The sequence below is a fragment of the Prunus avium genome, chromosome 6 (genome assembly GCF_965620075.1).
Source record: "Prunus avium chromosome 6, drPruAviu1.hap1.1, whole genome shotgun sequence".
In the NCBI taxonomy this organism is placed as follows: domain Eukaryota; kingdom Viridiplantae; phylum Streptophyta; class Magnoliopsida; order Rosales; family Rosaceae; genus Prunus; species Prunus avium.
In genome coordinates this window covers 11747829-11762854 of record NC_142289.1, presented here as the reverse complement: position 1 = coordinate 11762854, position 15026 = coordinate 11747829, and the positions used below count along the sequence as shown (strand labels likewise).

At 39.0% G+C, this 15026-nt stretch overlaps 1 protein-coding gene and 1 non-coding gene across 2 annotated transcripts; one reads left to right on the top strand and one right to left on the bottom strand.

Moving 5' to 3' along the window:
• Nucleotides 1-550: 550 nt before the first annotated feature.
• LOC148293669 (uncharacterized) lies at nucleotides 551-14633 on the bottom strand. Its single transcript, XM_088254555.1, has 5 exons — nucleotides 14096-14633; nucleotides 1262-2469; nucleotides 1079-1180; nucleotides 717-833; nucleotides 551-625 (listed from the first exon to the last, which is right to left on the bottom strand). The coding sequence occupies exons 1-5, from the start codon at nucleotides 14631-14633 to the stop codon at nucleotides 551-553; spliced, it is 2040 nt and encodes a 679-aa protein (XP_088110681.1).
• On the top strand, nucleotides 11297-11403 carry LOC148293670 (small nucleolar RNA R71). Its single transcript, XR_015836835.1, has one exon. It is a non-coding gene; the product is annotated as a small nucleolar RNA R71 (small nucleolar RNA).
• Nucleotides 14634-15026: the final 393 nt, after the last annotated feature.

Sequence of the window (15026 nt, the reverse complement as noted above, 5' to 3'; positions counted from 1 at the left end):
TCAAATTTTCTGGAATTGGGATTTGAATATCTGGGATAATGTGGTTTGAATGTAAATGGTGAAGAGCACCAAAGCTTACAAGAGCAACCAAAATGCTCGTGGCAATTTACAAGAGCAACCAAAATGAAAGATGGTAACATTGTTGACCACACATGCAATTTACAAAATGAACATCCATATAAACATTCCAATTCCAATTACAGAGCTCAAGGCCTTAAAACTCAAGACCAGTTAGATCAAGGACACAAAATGCACCTGCCTAGAAAAGTACATAAACCAAAATAGACAACCAATTACACGGTTTGAGCTGTTCTAGCTCAAAACCAATTACACAAAGCATACAAAAGTCTCCTGCCCAAAAAAGTACCTAACCCATAATAGGCAAGCAGTTACAGAGTTCTAGCCTTTCAAAACCAAAACCAATTACATATCCCAAGTCAATTACAGAGTTCTAAAGTCAGAATCAGTCCTTTTGTCACAAAATCCCTCTGGCCAGACAATTACATATCCCAAAATATACAACCAACAGCACACTTGGCAATAATTTCCCCTATTTGGAGGCCATGTTATTATCATGGGAAATGTTGTCCAAATATGGTCCTCCTTGTCTGCTTCTTGTTGCCACCTAAACAATATAGTAATGTCAGGTGTATAATAGGTGAAAAATTGGCAATTAGTGAAATGAGTAACAATTGAACCAAAAGACAAAATCCTACAGTTGGCCGTGAAGATAGTAAGCCTCTTCCTCTAGTTATGCCTATTCCTAAGCCTCTTCCTCTAATTGCATTTAGCTTTGACGATGGTAAACCTCCTTCTCCATTACCTCTTGTCACCTGAAAAAGTGAGTGATCTTTATTATTTTCCAAAGACATAAGCAATACAAAATTGAAGTTTTGAGAAAATAAAACTTACACTTTCTTGTGAATTTGGGTAAATAGGGGCTTGAGCAACATTGCCTCGTCCTCTACTTATGCCTCTCCCTCTTTCTCCATTACCTCTTGCCATCTTAAAAAAATAAAAGATTTCAATTCCCTAGTGACTTTTGCAATTTAAAACCACAAGAGCAACCAAAGCTTACTCTGCTTATGCCTCTCCCTCTGCTTATGCCTCTCCCTCTTACTGTGGTATAACCTGGTTGTGAAGAAGAACCTTGCTCCATTTGAGCTGAAGAAGCATTAACCTGCAAATGTTTAACAAAATTATTTCAATGAAATAACATAGAACTAAACATAGAACTAAACAAGGTGTCTAATAGTCATACCTCTTGGGTTTCATTGTTTTGTCTATCACATGTTGCTCTATTATGGCCTTTTTGACCGCATCCACGACATCTTATTTCAATGAAAACCCTTCTAAGCTTGGCTGGTGGGGCAACATAATTTGGAGGCATAGGGTTTGGTGGGATGGGGGCTGGTATTTCAACCTCACCAGGCTCCTTCGTCCTAACTTTTTTAGGCCTACCTGGTTGTTGCTTATACACTGGAGGTTTAATTGGAGGAAGGCCACATTTACTCCATTGGTCCATTGAAGGGATGGGGTGAATCACTGGTTCATAAGCCTTCATATAAGTCTCCAGCTTATAACAATCATCCACATAAGCAATTGGGTTTTCACATCTTTGAAATATTGCTGAGATTGCATGGGGGCATGGTATTCCACATAAATTCCACCTCCTACAAGAGCATGTCTTTGCTCTAAGGTCTACCACAAATTCTCCACCATAAATGTGGCTCACTTGATACAATTTCTCACCAGCCAATCTAGGAATGCATTGTGATGCACCTAGCTTGTTCTTCTCAATTATCTTGAAGATCCTCGGCCCAACAGAGTATCTCCAATTCTTACATGCAGACCTCCTAATAGCCATCCTAAGCATCACATACACCCTTATCCTCTCTAAGCAACTCAAAATTGTCTTATCCCTTGCATCTAGTATGGCTGCATTGAAACTTTCACATAGATTATTCAACAAAAGATCATATTTACAATGTGACTGGAAGTGAGATCTGCTCCAATTTTTTGCAGGTATCTTCTTCAACCACTTCCAAGCTTCCTCATCCTCATTTTTCATCTTCTCCATTTCTGCCTCCCACCAAGGCACAGTTGTAGCTCTTGCTGCAGCCCATAATATATGTTTCAGAGCAAGACCAATATGTGATGCTCTAAAGTTACTGTACAGGTGTCTCACACACATCCTGTGCTCTGCAGTTGGAAGTACTGTCTCAATGGCAGGTACAAGTCCCTTTTGTTTGTCACTAATCACTACCCAAGCTTTTCCATTTGTAATCCCTAAATCTTCAATAAGAAGATTGAAAAACCAAATCCAAGAGTCTTTACTCTCAATATCAGCCACTGCATAAGCTATTGGGAAATAACCATTGTTCCCATCCACCCTAACAGCCGTCAAGATCTGTCCAGGATAGGGCCCTTTCAAATGGCAGCCATCAACACCAATAACAGGTCTGCAACCTGTTGTTAATATTATGTTAACTCGCAATTGTACGGGGCAATTAGTAGTATAGCAAGACAAGTACGAGGTCGTACCCACGAAGACTGAGAAGTTAAAACTAGTTATGTACTTAGATTACCAAATTCAAGAAAGTAGGAGGTTATGTCTAAAACAGAATTTAAAACAAGAGTGGTTGTGATTGTTGAACAAAAGAAGCAAAATGAAATTGCAAACAAAAACAAGTAAACAAATGTAACAAAGAGTGGTTTTAAGAGTTGGAAAACAGATTTTGAGACTAGGGCATTCGAATCACCATAACAATTCAATTCTGGGTTATAAAGATTCAAGTAACAAGTCTAATTCAGATTCAAAGATTGATTCTAGCTAAAGTATGATTAGGCCATGGTGTTTGGTCCTAACCTTGTGTTCCTAATTCCCTAATTTGATCATTTGTTGTCTAACCTAAAATTAAGCATTAGGAACCCATTAAGCATAGAAGAACATTTTAAACAACCAAGTATGTATCTAATCCCTGTTGTCGAATGTCCATACATACTCTTCCTATTCATAGTTCAATTCGAATTAAAGCATGGTGTATACTCTTAATTCAAACCAAGATAGTTAACAAACAAGTTCTAATGGTGATCAATCATTCAAACAAGCATGTTAACTTATAAGCATAATGAATAAGAACATGAATCATGAATCAAACTTGAAACTCCAAACTTATAAACCCAGAATATTCATGTTAGGTTACATCGAAGCCCTAGTTATGGATTTAGCTACTCATAATGGAAAAGAGACTTGAACAGAAATGAGAAAACATAATGAATACAATAAGAGTAGAAAAACCCTTTTTCTGAAGTTCTTGTGGTGTCCAAGGCTTCTCCAAGTGCTTCTCCACTTCTAATGCTTCTCCAAGAGCTTCCCCACTTCTAGAAAGATGTATGAAGGATATGGAGGTGATTTGGGATGAGTTTGAGTGAGTGGTGATGGCTAAGGAAGATGAAATTCGTAGGGAAATGGAAGAGAGGTTTGCTGGAGTTGTTTTGGTGATTGTTGGAGTGTTTGGGATTTTGAGAGTGTTTGAGGATGGTTGGAGTGAATTGTGGGGGTTGTGAATCTCAGGATTTGTTGTGTCTTGAATGTGGAATGGATGTGGTATTTATAGGGAGAGGGGAGTGACAAATCTGAATTCAATATGGCTAATGCATACAACACTTGCATTATAAAAGATGAATTGGTTGATGCACTTCACTAATGGATCCCACCAGCAGCCCTAGCTCATCTTCATGTCACCATGACCAAGCTTCCAATCAGAAATGATAGCTCATACCTAGCTCACCATGACCAAGCATCCAACCAGCACATGCTGAGGTCAGCATAACCAGCAACTTCAAGGGCTTACAACTTGGGCTTCTATTAATCAAATTAGGACTTTAAGCACTCGCAATTGAAGTTCAGAATGTCTTCTTTCCAGCCATATATCATTTGGGCCAATCCAAGGTCGGAGGAGGAAGTTAAGGCCAAAACAAATTGCTAACTCATTTTGCGCGCTGATAAAATCCATCCTGAGCATGGCTCTGTGTTTGCTAGGTAACAGACTCCATATTTATCCAATGGGGCTGACTTTTGGATATGTTATAGTACACACCCATTGGAACAACTTTCATGACGAATTCTGCCTCATCCGAGCTGTGTAGGTTGCTGAAACAAAGCTTGCAATATGACCTACGGAACTGGACTGGCAGGGGGCTGTAGCCAAAATGAGTTTGTCTTTTAAGCTCTTCTTCCATTCATCCAAATTAGGCCTTAACATGCTTGAATTGCATGAATTATGCTCTCTTGCTCTATTGGCCTACAAAACACACAAAGGGAGGGAAATAACTTAGAATTATAGGAACTAAGCAAAAGAAGTAAGTAAATTGGGCATGTATATGTATGAAATTATGAGCTTAACACACCCCCAAACTTAGATTTTGCTAGTCCTCGAGCAAAACAAAAGAGAAACAAAGATAAAAACAAAACAAGAAGTTAACTAGACCACTTTCGTAGGTAACTCGATTGCATTGAGCGTATGCAACAAGCCTTTAAACCTCTAGGCATCCCTAGTAGGAGGAGTTGTGTCTCCTGAGGGTTTAACAGATACGATACCCACAAACGTTTTTCTAACTCTACAAAACAAAATGGTTAGAAAAACAACTTTGAAATCAACTAATGAAAATGAAAGAAAGTTTTAGTCATACCTCCAACACCATAGAGTTGCCAAGATAGGTCATCAATCAGTGTGTACAAGTGGAAGCTATAGCTCAAAGGCACACAGTTTCAAAGCAAGCACACTCAAACCTTGAATAGAGAACATGCTTCGACTCTAATTCTCACAGATAACACTCAATCACTCAGAACCTATGTTTTAATTCTCTCAAGAAAGCATAAGTGAGTGTATGAAATAGAAGCACAAATTTGGTTAGATCTCATGAAAGGAATTAAATACTAAGAATAGAGATACACACATACTTACCAGCACCCATGAATACATCCTCAAAGATCAGCTAGGTCTTTCACAATGTTGTAATGAAAGGCTAAGGTTTAGGGGAAATGGAAGAATTGGAAGGAAAAACAAATAACTTAAGAACATACCAAGGTTGCATGCTTCATTAATCTGCAAGGCATCATTGATTTAGATTGGCATGGCAGCAAACTTCATGGTATCTCCTGGCATAGACTTTATTTTTCACACTTAGATCAAATCGAAACACTTTCATCTTCGTTGATTTGATCTGCATCTTCATTAACTTCATTGCACAGATTCACATCATCTTTATTTAGGTACATGGCTGCAACTTCCTTGCTTCAAACTTTATCTTGGCACACCTTGGTATATTTCTAAGCTATAGGGTATGGCTACAATAGGTCAAGTATCTCAGATTGAGATACAAAGGTTGGGAAATGATGAGGGTGATAGAAGAAAAGGCTTTAAGTGTTTGGCTTCAAGAGGGTTGATGGAACACACATATAGGTAGGGTGAAAAGAAAGCACATAGAATGGTTATGCACACATAGCCTAGCATCACTTCAATGAGTTCATTCATGAATGAGAGCAAGCACATGATATCTGCAAAAGAGAATCATCCTTAGTATTCAATCAAAATGGAATAATGAGATCAATTAGAGTGAATTGAAGAAAATAAGTATGGATGAGAAATAGAACACTTTAAACCCTCTCAAGAAAGCAATTAGGCTCGATATAGCTCACTAGGGTAGTCTCCACTATTTTCCTTCAAGAATTTGAGCGTGGTACTTTAGCCACCAGAATTCTAAGAGCAAAAGCTTTGTGAAGTGCAAAATTCTGATATGAAAACCTCAAATAGCAGCTCCATAGCATTGATTGTATGACATTCTTTAAAAAAAAAATAAAAAAAATAAAAATAAAAAAAATAAAAAAAATAAAAATAAAAAATTGTGACAAGAGAACGAAAATTGAAAACACAAATGGATAAGAAAATTGAAATTGAAAACCTTCCCCCCCAGACCTGAATTGAACATTGTCCTCAATGTGAAAGCATACAAAAGATGATTGAGAACAAACAAATGATAAAGGGAAAAGTTTAGAAGAAGGTTTAGGAAAAATAAAAAATAAAAAAATGAATATATAAGCAACTCATGGATGACCAGTTAAGGGCCTCAGAAAACACAGCCAGGGGATCCGGGAAGGTTGGAGGGGTCACAATGGTCCCGCTTAAAACCCAAACTTCTTAGACACCGAAGGTGTCGCCTAAAGAACTCCTAGACACTGTATTGACGGAAGTGCTCACTGGAGTTACCATAAGTTAGCTCATATGAAAAATCTTTTTAAATTTTTAAATTTTTAAATTTTTTTTAAATTTTTATAATAAAAAAAACAGAAATTTAAAATAATAACAAGTAAAGAGAAAGGATTGAAATGCTCCCCCTTGATGCGATTAGGTCGATTGCTACCAAGCACCTTCTTCTTGAACACATGGGTTGCCTCCCAAGAAGCGCCTTAGTTACTGTCTTGGCAAGACATTGTGCAATCAGCTAAGTTGATGGTACGAAGGGAAGTTGATCTACCACATGGCCAGTTTGGATGCCAGCTGAAACTCCCTCATAGAATGGCTTTAAACGTTGTCCATTTACTTTGAAAGTCGAGCCATCTTTAGGGTTTTGAATCTCCACAGCTCCATAGGGAGAAACATTGACCACGGTGAATGGGCCTTGCCATCTAGACTTCAATTTTCCTGGAAAGAGACGCAAACGTGAGTTAAACAAAAGAACTGACATACCTTTGGAGAACTCTTTCCGTTGAATGTTTCTGTCATGGTAACTCTTGGTTCGTTCTTTGTAAAGCTTTGCATTCTCATAAGACTCATGTCTAATTTCTTCCAATTCATTCAGCTGAAACTTTCTTGCATGGCCTGCCTTGTCTAGATCAAAATTTAACTTCTTGATGGCCCAAAAAGCATTGTGTTCAAGCTCCATTGGCAGGTGACAAGCTTTCCCAAACACAAGACGATAAGGGCTCATTCCAATGGGAGTCTTATATGCTGTCCTATAAGCCCATAATGCATCATTGAGCTTGGCTGCCCAATCTTTCCTTGTATTGTTCACCACCTTCTCCAGGATGTGCTTAATTTCTCTATTGCTTATTTCCACTTGACCAGAAGTTTGCGGATGATATGGTGTAGAGACTCGATGGGTGATGTTGTACTTCTTCATGAGTGCTTCGAATGGCTTGTTACAGAAGTGGCTGCCTCCATCACTAATGACAGCCCTTGGAGTACCAAACCTTGTGAAAATATTATCCTTCAAGAACTTCAGCACCACCTTATAATCATTGGTTTTGGTGGCTATGGCTTCCACCCATTTAGACACATAATCAACAGCAACAAGTATGTAAGTATAACCAAAGGAAGATGGGAATGGTCCCATGAAATCAATACCCCACACATCGAAGAGCTCCACAACAAGTATGTTATTCAATGACATTTCATTCCTGCGACTTATGTTCCCCATCCTTTGGCACCTATCACACTTAACACAAAAATTAAATGCATCTTTAAATAGAGTGGGCCAAAAGAAACCAGATTGCAGAATTTTAAGTGCTGTTTTCTTAGCTCCAAAGTGACCTCCACAGGCCAATTCGTGGCTATGCCTAAGTATGCTTTCTTGCTCTTCTTCTGGAACACATCTTCTGATGAGTTGATCCGGGCAATGCTTGAATAAGAAAGGTTCATCCCATACATAATGTTTCACCATGGAAAAGAACTTCTTCTTATCCTGAGAAGTTAGATCATTTCTAAGAACACCACAAGCAAGATAATTAACAAAATCAGCATACCATGGCTCTTTGACTTGGGCAGCATATAGTTGTTCATCAGGGAAAGTCTCATTCAAGGGTAGCACAGCTCCTCCTTTTTCTTCAACCACAATTCTGCTCAAATGATCAGCTACCACATTCTCACATCCCTTCTTATCTCGAATCTCCAAATCGAATTCTTGCAGCAAGAGAATCCATCTAATCAAGCGTGGTTTGGCATCCTTCTTAGTGAGCAAGTATCTAAGGGCTGCATGGTCAGAATAAACAATTACTTTAGAACCAACAAGGTAAGAACGAAATTTTTCTAAAGCAAAAACCACAGCAAGCAACTCCTTCTCTGTTGTGGAGTAGTTGATTTGAGCATCATTCAAGGTCCGGCTAGCATAATGAATCACATGGGGCAGCTTGTTCTTCTTTTGACCTAAAACTGCACCAATAGCAAAGTCAGAGGCATCACACATTATTTCAAATGGTAAAGACCAATCCGGAGCTATGATAATAGGGGCTGAAGTTAGCTCCCTCTTCAAGGTAGAAAAAGCTTCCATGCAAGCTTCATTAAACTCAAAAACAGCATCCTTAGCAAGGAGATTACACAATGGCCTTGTAATGCTTGAGAAATTTTTGATGAACCTTCTATAGAATCCAGCATGACCTAGAAAGCTTCTAATTCCTTTAACAGAGGTAGGGGGTGGAAGATTTGAGATGAGGTCGATCTTGGCTTTATCCACTTCGATTCCCTTGCTTGAAATCACATGGCCTAGTACAATGCCTTGTCTCACCATGAAGTGACACTTCTCCCAATTCAAAATCAGATTTGTTTCCTGGCATCTTTTAAGCACTAGAGACAAGTGGTGAAGACAATTATCAAAAGAGGAACCAAAAACTGAAAAATCATCCATAAATACCTCAATGAATCGTTCCACCATATCTGAAAAGATTGACATCATGCATCTTTGGAAAGTTGCTGGGGCATTGCATAAACCGAATGGCATCCTTCTATAAGCAAACGTACCAAATGGGCATGTGAATGTGGTTTTCTCTTGGTCTTCCGGAGCAATGGGAATTTGATTATAACCTGAAAAACCATCAAGAAAACAATAGTAAGCATGGCCAGATAAACGTTCAAGCATTTGATCAATAAAAGGTAAGGGGAAATGATCTTTTCTAGTGGATGTGTTCAACTTCCTGTAATCAATGCAAACTCTCCAACCAGTGACAGTTCGTGTAGGAACTAGCTCATTCTTCTCATTCTTCACAACGGTGATTCCGGACTTCTTTGGAACAACTTGCACAGGGCTCACCCACTTAGAATCTGAAATTGGGTAGATGATTCCTACATCGAGTAGCTTTAAAACTTCAGCTCTAACCACCTCTTTCATGTTGGGATTTAGCCTCCTTTGGGCATCACGAGATGGTTTGCTGTCTTCTTCCATTAAAATCCGGTGCATGCACATGCTTGGACTAATTCCTTTGATGTCTGCTATGGTCCACCTAATGGCTGTTTTATGCTCTTTTAGAACTTTAATTAAGCTCTCTTCTTCATGTGAGGAGAGACCTGCAGCAATTATAACAGGGAGAGTTTCGTTAGCACCCAAATATGTATATTTAAGATTATTGGGAAGAGGTTTAAGTTCTAGCTTTGGTGGGATGACAATGGATGGCTCCAATTTCGTGGATGATGGTCCAAGAGGCTCGATTGGTGGCCTAAAGGATGGTGGGTATGGCGGAAACACTTCTAAGGCAGCCACCACTTCTTGGAACTCCGGTTCACAAAGATCTTCCTCTTCTTGTGTTAAGACAGCTTCTAGAGCATCATTAGACTTTCTCTGCAAAATTTTGGAAGAAACCTCATGATCCACAACATCAATTGAAAAGCAAGAATCAAGAGAGATAGAAGGTTGAGATAGAGCATTAAGCATTTTAAATTCAACAGTTTCACCCAAAACAGTCATGGAGAGAGTGCTATCTTTCACTTTGATGATTGTGTCTGCAGTGGCCATGAATGGCCTGCCTAGGAGAATGGGATCAACACGATCTCCATTTGGATTGTCTTCCATGTCCATCACTACAAAATCAGCAGGGAGAATTAGTGTATTAACTTGAACTAGAATATCTTCTACAATACCTTTTGGATATTTTATAGAATGATCAGCTAGTTCAAGTCGCATTGAAGTCTTCTTCATCCCTTCTAAGCCAAGCTCTTGATAAACTGAATATGGCAAAACATTGATGCTTGCTCCCAAGTCCAACATGGCTCTTCCAACCTTCTTGCCTCCAATGTTAATGGGAATGTCAAAGCTGCCAGGATCATCTAGTTTTGGTGGAAGCTTCCTTTGCAATACAGCACTTACATTCTGGTCGAGCTTTACTCCTTCATTTGGAGCGAAATTGAGCTTGTGAGTTTTCAAGTCCTTGATGAATTTTCCATATGCAGGAATCTGTTCAATAAGATCAAGCAAAGGCAAATTGATATTAACTTTACTCAAAATATCATAAATCTCTTTAAAAGCCTTATCTTGCTTTGCTTTCTTAAGACGGCCTGGAAATGGAATCTGTGGAACATATGGAGCGGGTGGCACGTATCTATCTTCTTGAAGATGTGGTGGCACAAATTTGTCATCCCTTTTATGCAATTGGAATTGATCGGATTTCTGAGAATCTGATTTGGCCTTAGGAGCAGATTGAGAAGTTTTGAGTTGTTCTCCTTCCGTGGCCATGGTCTCCTCCTCTTCATTTTCTACAATCACAACATCATTTGAAAGATTAGAATCATCTTTATTATCAATGATCTTACCTGATCTGAGCACATGAATGGCCTTGGCTTCTGGGTTCTTTGGATTGATCTCAGTTTGGCTTGGCCATTTCCCAGGCACTCTTTGAGTTATTTCAGCAGCTATTTGGCCTAATTGGACTTCCAATTTGGAGATGGCAGCTTGTGTAGTTTGCTGAAAATTGGATTGGTTGATTGCCATCTGCTTCACTATATCTTCCAATGATGATGATGATTGTTGTGGCCTTTGGAATGAAGGGGGATTTGCTTGATTCTGGGTATTTCTCCATGAAAAGTTTGGATGATTCCTCCAACCTGGATTATAACTTTGAGAGTATGGATCATTTCTTGGACCTTGGTTGTAGGAATTTACCAACTTAGCTTGCTCTTGCACAAATTCTGGATATCCAGCCCCAAGTGGACAAGCTGTGGTAGCATGGTCATGAGATTCACAAATGCTACACACTTCCTTTGGAGGGCTTCTTGAGTTTAATGCAAGAAGAGCATCTAGCTTTTGTTCCAGTTTTGAAATCTGCACACTAGAAGCATCATTAGAACCACTAATAACACGTTTACCTCTTGTATCCGTATGTTGGGTCTCCATTGCTATCTCCTCAAAGAGTTCGTACGTTTCTTCTGGAGTTTTGGTTTTAAAAGAACCACCTGCAAAATTGGTGACTATATTATGACTAGAAGGGGTTAGTCCTTTATAAAACATACGCATTTGAAGCTTCAATGGAATCCCATGATGAGGACATTGGTTGAGCAACCCATTGAATTTCTCCCATGCTTCACAAAACGATTCATCATCTTGCTGTGCAAATAACAAGATCTTGTCCCTAAGCATGTCGGTCTTTTGCGTGGAGAAGTATTTTTCCAGGAACTTCTTTTGAATGGCAGACCATGTAGTGAGTGAACCAGGCTTCAAAGAATTCAACCAATACTTCGCCTTATCCTTTAAAGTGTATGGAAACACTCTCATTCGAAGTTGATCTTCTGTCACACCTGTCAAGGGAAAAGAACTCACAACATTAAAAATATCCTTTATATGAGTCAATGGATCTTCATTAGGTAAACCATAAAAGGAAGGCAGCATATTAAGATGAGAAGATTTAAGCTCATAATTTCGAGCTACAGTGGGCAGCAAAATGCTTGAAGGAGATGCTGGAATTGTTGGGATATCAAGTTCTCCCATGAACTCAATGGCAGCCATCATTTCTTCTTCTTCTTGGTCTGAACTTGCTTCCGAATTTGAAAGTGAAGAACCGGGAAGTTCAGTGTGGAGAGCAAGACTTGTAAATGTAGCAAGAGCTTGCTCTTTTGCAGTTGACAACTCCCTTTCTAGACGATTCTGAATTTCAGAGGTCACTCGTCTGGGTTGCAATGATGGTCCTGCGTTCAAAGATCTAGAACGTTGGAACGAAGACCTCACTTGTTCAAGTAATGGATTTTTAGACATAAACTACCTGAAACAGAAAATTAGATTAATTAGAAACACTAAAAAGAATAGGGTAACCTTGGGCACATAACCAGGGAAGAACTTTCGTTCAGTCCCCGGCAACGGCGCCAAAATTTGTTGTTAATATTATGTTAACTCGCAATTGTACGGGGCAATTAGTAGTATAGCAAGACAAGTACGAGGTCGTACCCACGAAGACTGAGAAGTTAAAACTAGTTATGTACTTAGATTACCAAATTCAAGAAAGTAGGAGGTTATGTCTAAAACAGAATTTAAAACAAGAGTGGTTGTGATTGTTGAACAAAAGAAGCAAAATGAAATTGCAAACAAAAACAAGTAAACAAATGTAACAAAGAGTGGTTTTAAGAGTTGGAAAACAGATTTTGAGACTAGGGCATTCGAATCACCATAACAATTCAATTCTGGGTTATAAAGATTCAAGTAACAAGTCTAATTCAGATTCAAAGATTGATTCTAGCTAAAGTATGATTAGGCCATGGTGTTTGGTCCTAACCTTGTGTTCCTAATTCCCTAATTTGATCATTTGTTGTCTAACCTAAAATTAAGCATTAGGAACCCATTAAGCATAGAAGAACATTTTAAACAACCAAGTATGTATCTAATCCCTGTTGTCGAATGTCCATACATACTCTTCCTATTCATAGTTCAATTCGAATTAAAGCATGGTGTATACTCTTAATTCAAACCAAGATAGTTAACAAACAAGTTCTAATGGTGATCAATCATTCAAACAAGCATGTTAACTTATAAGCATAATGAATAAGAACATGAATCATGAATCAAACTTGAAACTCCAAACTTATAAACCCAGAATATTCATGTTAGGTTACATCGAAGCCCTAGTTATGGATTTAGCTACTCATAATGGAAAAGAGACTTGAACAGAAATGAGAAAACATAATGAATACAATAAGAGTAGAAAAACCCTTTTTCTGAAGTTCTTGTGGTGTCCAAGGCTTCTCCAAGTGCTTCTCCACTTCTAATGCTTCTCCAAGAGCTTCCCCACTTCTAGAAAGATGTATGAAGGATATGGAGGTGATTTGGGATGAGTTTGAGTGAGTGGTGATGGCTAAGGAAGATGAAATTCGTAGGGAAATGGAAGAGAGGTTTGCTGGAGTTGTTTTGGTGATTGTTGGAGTGTTTGGGATTTTGAGAGTGTTTGAGGATGGTTGGAGTGAATTGTGGGGGTTGTGAATCTCAGGATTTGTTGTGTCTTGAATGTGGAATGGATGTGGTATTTATAGGGAGAGGGGAGTGACAAATCTGAATTCAATATGGCTAATGCATACAACACTTGCATTATAAAAGATGAATTGGTTGATGCACTTCACTAATGGATCCCACCAGCAGCCCTAGCTCATCTTCATGTCACCATGACCAAGCTTCCAATCAGAAATGATAGCTCATACCTAGCTCACCATGACCAAGCATCCAACCAGCACATGCTGAGGTCAGCATAACCAGCAACTTCAAGGGCTTACAACTTGGGCTTCTCTTAATCAAATTAGGACTTTAAGCACTCGAAATTGAAGTTCAGAATGTCTTCTTTCCAGCCATATATCATTTGGGCCAATCCAAGGTCGGAGGAGGAAGTTAAGGCCAAAACAAATTGCTAACTCATTTTGCGCGCTGATAAAATCCATCCTGAGCATGGCTCTGTGTTTGCTAGGTAACAGACTCCATATTTATCCAATGGGGCTGACTTTTGGATATGTTATAGTACACACCCATTGGAACAACTTTCATGACGAATTCTGCCTCATCCGAGCTGTGTAGGTTGCTGAAACAAAGCTTGCAATATGACCTACGGAACTGGACTGGCAGGGGGCTGTAGCCAAAATGAGTTTGTCTTTTAAGCTCTTCTTCCATTCATCCAAATTAGGCCTTAACATGCTTGAATTGCATGAATTATGCTCTCTTGCTCTATTGGCCTACAAAACACACAAAGGGAGGGAAATAACTTAGAATTATAGGAACTAAGCAAAAGAAGTAAGTAAATTGGGCATGTATATGTATGAAATTATGAGCTTAACACAACCTTGTAAAAATCCCTTCTTACAGCCAGCCAAGCACACATATATCCTTTGAAACACTGTCTCACCCTTCACCATCTGAGTTTTAATCTTCACTGTACTACCCCTGTTTGCTGATTTCAATTGTTCTGCATAATCCCACAACCTAGCATACTGTTCTTTGAAAGCATCCTCATTTAAATCTCTAGCTAGCCTCTTTGCCCTATAAACTTTAAGTTTTGTGACATTTATTTTGTAGTCTTCCAGCACATCTTCTTGAAATGATTTCAGATCTAAGTCTGACTTGCGCTTCAGCTTGTTTGCATATCTGTCACATAGCCATTTTGATGTGGTATGCCTAAGCTTGTCCACTCTTCCACACTGATGTTCTAGGCTCAAAGTTTTTATTGCAAATGTCCCTTCCTCTATATTAATCTTTGATCCATATACCAGGAAAGAACACCCTTTCACACATTTAGCCTGAACTCGTCTGTTGTCTTTTTTTATCAATTTCACCTCCCTACCATGTATAATTGCATGCTCCTTGATAGCCTCTATCAGTAGTTTTTTGTTTGCAAACTTCATTCCCAATCTAAACTCAGGATTTTTCAAATCCACACCTCTTCTATACTACTTAAACTTTGGCAGTTTTCTCTTTTTTCTACCGTTACCATCATCTTCAGTCTCACTTCCAGTGTCAAATTCTGATGTGTTAGCACCATCTGATGACACCTCTCCTGGAGCCCCATGACTAGTCCCCTCATCCACTACATTCTCTCCAACTGTTGGCCTGCCCTCTGCCTCATTTTCACTGAACTCATAATCACTGTCTTTAATTTCTGAATCTTCTTCTTCATCTTCATTTGGCGCCTCTGCCCCTTCATTATCAATTGTCACATGTGCTCCTACATCTTCTGCCCCTGCATCTTCAGTAGGTAATTCTGCCCCTGCATCTTCATTTGGTACATCTTTGATGGC

Bases quoted from the DNA above. Each gene is read 5' to 3' on its own strand.
- LOC148293669 (XM_088254555.1), bottom strand. From the start codon at position 14,633: ATGAAGTTTGCAAACAAAAAACTACTGATAGAGGCTATCAAGGAGCAT. The intron at 2,470-14,095 runs GTAAGAAGGGAT...TATTAACAACAG, and splicing joins ATATGTGTGCTTGGCTGGCT to GTTGCAGACCTGTTATTGGT. The intron at 626-716 runs GTAGGATTTTGT...TATATTGTTTAG, and splicing joins TACTATCTTCACGGCCAACT to GTGGCAACAAGAAGCAGACA.